Source organism: Carettochelys insculpta, chromosome 21 (genome assembly GCF_033958435.1).
Source record: "Carettochelys insculpta isolate YL-2023 chromosome 21, ASM3395843v1, whole genome shotgun sequence".
NCBI classification, from domain to species: domain Eukaryota; kingdom Metazoa; phylum Chordata; order Testudines; family Carettochelyidae; genus Carettochelys; species Carettochelys insculpta.
The window spans coordinates 9,954,513-9,960,512 of NC_134157.1; the positions used below are offsets into that span (position 1 = coordinate 9,954,513).

Below are 6,000 nucleotides of genomic sequence, written 5' to 3' on the forward strand. Positions count from 1 at the left end.
GTTTACTCTTCACTTCAGTGCAGCCTATACAGTCTGAAACTACATTCAGAAAGAGAGCTTAGGGGAAAAGTCTTTGTCTTTCATTCAGCAGCAAAGCAAGCAAAAGGCATGTTCGCTCAGTGTGATGCCTGTATTGCCTTATCAGGACATTTAGAGCTATGAATCTGTGTAATCTTTAGGGAAATTTATGAATTCATCAGCTATGAATCTGATGACTAATTGCCATCACATGGTGAGGGCAGCTGATAACCATCACCCTCTTCAGAGATTTTAGATTTAGGTTTGGATTTCATACATTCCCTAGCATTTCAAGCTCAGTGCATTTCAAACTACTGAAAGTGAAGGATGAATTGAAGAACTCTTCCTGACTGGAAACTTTACAGACTGAGTTCACCGAGAGATCTCTGACAAAGTCCCAGTACATCCCACCCTCACACAGAAAGCGTGTCACAACCTCCTGACCTGTTTATGACCCAGAGGACTCTCCAGTTTTTTTCTGATGAACATAATCTTGACCACAGAGGCTGTTGCCCCCACTTGGACTTTCAGGCCAGACAGGACCATCATCATAAACATCTAGTCTAACTTGCATGCTGCAAACCACAGAACCTCACCAAACCACTCTTATAAGAGACCCCGTCCCCTGGCTGAGTTACTGAAATCTCCAAATTATGATTTAAAGACTTCAAAAATCCATTACATACACTAGTTTAAACCTGCAAGTGTCCCATGCCCCATGCTGCAGAGGAAGGCGAAAAGGAAAAAAAACAAAAACAAAAACAAAAAAAGGGTGTGTCTGCCAATCTGACCCAGGGAAAATTTCTTCATGACCTTCAATGTAAAATGTGGAGATCCATTGGACGCTAAGCATAAGGGCAAGAACCAGCAGACACCAGGGAAAAAATTCATGGTTGTAACACAGAGCCCTCCTTATCTAAACTACTGCCAATAAGGCAAAGGAAAAGGATGCCAACCGATACCCAGTCAGCAACCAAACAGCAGCCTGAAATCCCCTTTGTTTTCATGGTCCCAAAGGTTTTTTCCAATGGGAAATGTGTGCACCCCATTCCCCAGAATCCCATCACTTCAAGATGCCAACTTCTGCTCTTTTTGGCTACATCTACACGTGCACGCTATATCGAAATAGCTTATTTCGATGTAGCGACATCGAAATAGTCTATTTCGATGAATAACGTCTACACGTCCTCCAGGGCTGGCAACGTCAACGTTCAACTTCGACGTTGGGCAGCACCACATCGAAATAGGCGCTGCGAGGGAACGTCTACACGCCAAAGTAGCACACATCGAAATAAGGGTGCCAGGAACAGCTACAGACAGGGTCACAGGGCGGACTCAACAGCAAGCCGCTCCCTTAAAGGGCCCCTCCCAGACACAGTTGCACTAAACAACACAAGATCCACAGAGCCGGCAACTGGTTGCAGACCCTGTGCATGCAGCATGGATCCCCAGCTGCCGCAGCAGCAGCCAGAAGCCCTGGGCTAAGGGCTGCTGCACATGGTGACCATAGAGCCCCACAGGGGCTGGAGAGAGAGCATCTCTCAACCCCTCAGCTGATGGCCGCCATGGCGGACCCCGCTATTTCGATGTTGCGGGACACAGATCGTCTACACGTGCCCTACTTCGACGTTCAACTTCGAAGTAGGGCGCTATTCCCATCCCCTCATGGGGTTAGCGACTTTGACGTCTCGCTGCCTAACGTCGATTTCAACTTCGAAATAGCGCCCAACATGTGTAGCCGTGATGGGCGCTATTTCGAAGTTGGCGCCGCTACTTCAAAGTAGCATGCACGTGTAGACGCGGCCTTTGAGTGCTCATTTACTCAATGTAATTTGAAATGGGCCTGTTTAATAAAAATGTATTTCCACTTCACCACCTCCAACATCTCATCGATTGGGAAGAAGGCTGTATTTATTTTAAACGCATCCCTCCAAAATCTCCATGTACCTTGATTACTTGGTTGTACAAGTGGGGTTTATGTTGTACTCGTTGGTTAACTTGGAGGGAAACTTCATATTGATATCAATGAGGGTGAAGCAGAAATGTATTGACACAGTGTAACCTGAGTTACTTTGGACCTTTATCAAAGGGACAGCTGTGTTAGTCCATATTCACAAAAACAATGAGAAGTTCTGTGGCACCTTATAGACACACAGATTTTTGGGAGCATAAGCTTTCATTGCCCATGAAAGTTTATGCTGCAAGAAATGTTTGTCTACAACGTGCCATAGGAGTTCTCGTTTTTTGGATCTTTGTGATACTGACACACTATTCACAAGGTTATTTTGGGGGTGGAGGAGCTGGTCTTGAGAGAAGCACCAAATGTGTGCAGGTGTGATGGGTAAGTGAGTATCAACTGGCCTCACCGGGGTGAGGTGATCATCTCCCACTCTCCAGGGTGCTTAAAATCCTAGCACTGAGAAACAATCAAGCTTCCTTTAATAACTAACCATTGGGACTCACACCATAAAGGCCCCTAGTGATGTCTGGGGTCAACGATCCTCAGGACTCATTCCTCTACTGCCAGGACAGGGCCCTCAGAAGCTGCAGTATGTGATGGGCCCAATGAGAAAGATGGTGTTGAAGACACACTTGTGCTTAGGCAGCCCACTGTGGAAGTCCCCACTTAGCACACTTCAGATACCGAGCCTTGACGGTTTCATGAAAGCCAAGATGAAGGGCTGCTTCAGATAAAACTGACCAGGGTGGAACCCACAGCATTCAGGAACACACAGCCCCCTGGAAATGCTGAGCCCCCTCCCCATGTCTCCAGTTACAGCTCCCCCAAACTTGCATGGTTCATGCCGCCCCCCCACCACACACACTCCAACTGAAGCTATACATAGCTTGGCACTTCCACTGGCAGGCTTTCAACCACCACTTTTGGGTCCACAAGAATAGTTTTGCAAAGAGGTCCATCCCCTTAGGCCAGTGACATCGGCAGTCAGCGATGCTCTTGGAACCCCAATCCCCCTGGGGCCCCTGACCTCCCTCAGGCCAGCAATGCTCATGGGCCCCCCAGTCCTCCTGGGGCAAGTGATGCTCATAGAACCCTAATCCCCCAGGGTCCCCCATGCTCATGGAACCCCAGTCCCTCTGGAACCCTCAACCCTCCTGAGGCCAGCGATGCTCATGGGGTCCCCGGCCCACTCCACCACCACTCAGGGCAGTGAGAGGCACAGAGCCCCCCTGCCAGCCGAGCCCAGCCCTTCCCCACGTGACCGCCCCGCCCGCGGGGCCGAGGCTGTGAATGGCTCCTCGCCCCGCCCGGGCCGGGCCCCTCGCGCGCCCCCTCCCATCGCCAGCGCGGGCGCTGCACGGCTCAGGCCGCCGCGGCCGGGTTCACAGCCACGTGGGCCCCGGAACCTGCATGGTAACTGCCCACGGCAGCCCCGGCACCTGTATGGCTCATACCACTGGCTAGCCAGGGAGGGGTGTTAGTTATACAGAGTCCAGGGCCCTCCCCCACACACAATGGCAGCAGCTCCCACATTCTTCCCCTCGGCGGAGTTGGACTGAACCATCTGGCGGGCGGGGGAGCACGGCTCCCTCCTCCCTTCACACAGAGCCTGCTTGGCCTTGGGCGATACCACTCAATCCCCCCCCCCCGCCTTCTCCCCCGCCTGGGGTAGATGGACGCTGCCGTTCTCACTCACCTCGGTATCCACAGTGGCCATGGCCGGAGCCCCGGAGCCTAGCCCCGCCCCTTCGGCGGCGACTCACGCCTCAGCTCCTCCCCCTCCCCGGGTTCTCAATGGAGAGGCCCCATGGGCGACTGCGACTGCGCATGCGCCTAATATCATGGCAGCGCCCATGCCCTTTTTAATACGCCTACAATCATGGCGGCTCCTAGCATTGCTCCTGCCGTACAGCTCCGAACATATGGGCCGCAGAGGCACGCAAGCCACGGGCGTGCGTTGGGACCCAGAGGCCGCTCCGAGCAGCACCCGGGGAGAGCTGTGGGGGCGGATTCGGCTATCTAATCCGATCATGCGCAATCTGCTTAGTCATTAATTATTTTCGTCCTTTTGTTGTGCATCGATGCAGTTTACTCCACTAGTATTGCGCCTGCGTGAGCCCTAAAGTCAGGCGCCAAACCCACCACTCTGCAAACAGCTGTCTATGCTGCACGTGCTGGACCCCAGCCCCTCCGCTTAGCTCGCACGTCAGGCGTAGACACGCCGTTGCTGTACCCCTGGAGTCGTCCTTGCAGCCTGCTGCTAGAGGGGTACAGCCAAATCGCTGCACTTTAGAAAGCCAGGTGACCATGCAGAAGGTGTCTTTAAAAATTCACCTTTCTTGGTTTTTTTAAGATACTCCTGTGACTAAAGACTAGTGGAGAAAAAAAACTCTGCACCAGGAGATCATTTAGGGCAATTCAAAGCAAACTCAGATGAAAGAATTTGCTGCACGGGTTTCAATGCAACATTTAAAATCTCACCCAGGTGTGGGAGGTGGGAATTACATGGCACCCTTTATAGGGAAGGATGTTGAAGAGTTTAACAAACTACACAGCACTCCAGAAAGTCAGGCACTTTTTGAATGCAAAAAGGAAAACTTCCAACCTGCTCCACAATAGAACATTTTGGCCAAGTCCTTTACTTGTATGAAAGACCAAGGGGTTGGCTACAGGTCACACTGAGACTAATCAAAAGAGCATATAATCATGTATTGGTCGCTGAGGGCTTTTACAAGGAATATGCAGCAGCTACAGTCAAGTGCGTTAGACAATCATTTCTCTTGTGATCCTTTCTGACATTTTCCTGGTAAATGACATTAGCTTGTTTTTCATACAAAGATGGTTTGTTATTTGATCATAAAGCAATTAGAGACCAGATTCAAGTTCCGGTCCTTAGTGATGTTGCTTTCCCTTTAAGCATCATATAAAGGCCTGGATCAAGACCTTTAGAGTGACTTCCTACATCTGAATTTAGGTGCTCAAATAAATGGACGTATTTTTAAAAATGAGGACTGCACCACAGCTTCTGATAAAGTCAATAATGGGAAAATGTGTGCAACAAAGGGGCTAAAAGAAAAACGGTAACTGGAGAAACTTGGTACCATATGAATCATTATTTGTTGAAATCATAAAAGTTGATTTTTATGATTTCAGAGCTGGGGTTTCCTTGAACACAAGATGTTCAGAATTCTTGGCTGTAGGGAGCTGAGTTTTGATTTTTGTACAAAAAAATCAATCCTACCTCATGCCAGCTGCATATAATAAGCTGTCTTAGAATGGAAAATTACCCACATTCAAAACATTCCCCATCAAAAAAAAGGCTGGTGGTCTGTCTGTGCAGGAGTGAAAGAGGGGAAATCCATTCATTTTTAATCGAATACAGATGTTAATGTCTCTGACTGAAGTCTCTAAAATTTGAAAATATTTGAGAATTACCGAGCATTAGCCACTGTTTTAGCTAAGGCTGTCTAGAAGAGAGGTGCTAAGACGTAAGTAAAAGCTACCCCCCATAAGACTTTTCTGCCTGTCAGGATGGTTCCCCTATCCTTTTGTCAAACACTGAGAGTATTGAATCTTTGTAAAAGCTCCTCCATCTCTCTCCGTCGCCCAAATTTTTCTTTTCTTTTTCAAGAGTGGGTGAAATGTATTAATAGCTTTTTGTGAAGACTGCTTGGAAAAACCCACATAGCATTTCAGGACCAGAGGGTTGTTGTATAAGATTTTCACCTGCATTTGTCAAATTCTCTCACATGACCTCAAAGTGGTCTTCCAGCTGGGAATACTTTAGGAATCCCCTAATCCACAGGCATGTAAATCCCCTAATGTGAAACAATTAACTCTTTTACAAGTATTCAACAAGGACACTTCAGGCTCTGTAAATAGAAAAATAAATACTGTAAATTTAATAACTGAATTAGCTCATTGTGCCTGATTCTGATCTTCCTAACACCACCAGAAATTAACAAAGTGATAAACTCTGAGAGGGGAGAGCAGATTCAGCTCCCTGAATTTCCCCACCCCCA

At 48.5% G+C, this 6,000-nt stretch overlaps 1 protein-coding gene across 3 annotated transcripts in view; it reads right to left on the reverse strand.

Annotated features, from left to right (window-relative positions):
• The window catches only part of EHMT1 (euchromatic histone lysine methyltransferase 1), a 169,490-nt gene extending 165,767 nt beyond the window's left edge, over positions 1–3,723 (reverse strand). Inside the window, exon 1 of one of the 3 annotated variants that reach the window (XM_075015208.1) lies at positions 3,675–3,723. Coding sequence is in view for 1 of the 3 variants with exons in the window: in XM_075015206.1 (XP_074871307.1) it covers positions 3,675–3,695 (21 nt within the window). In the remaining 2 variants the exon portion in view is untranslated. The remainder of the gene's footprint in view (positions 1–3,674) is intronic. The other 2 variants (XM_075015207.1, XM_075015206.1) reach the window with 2 other exon arrangements.
• Positions 3,724–6,000: the final 2,277 nt, after the last annotated feature.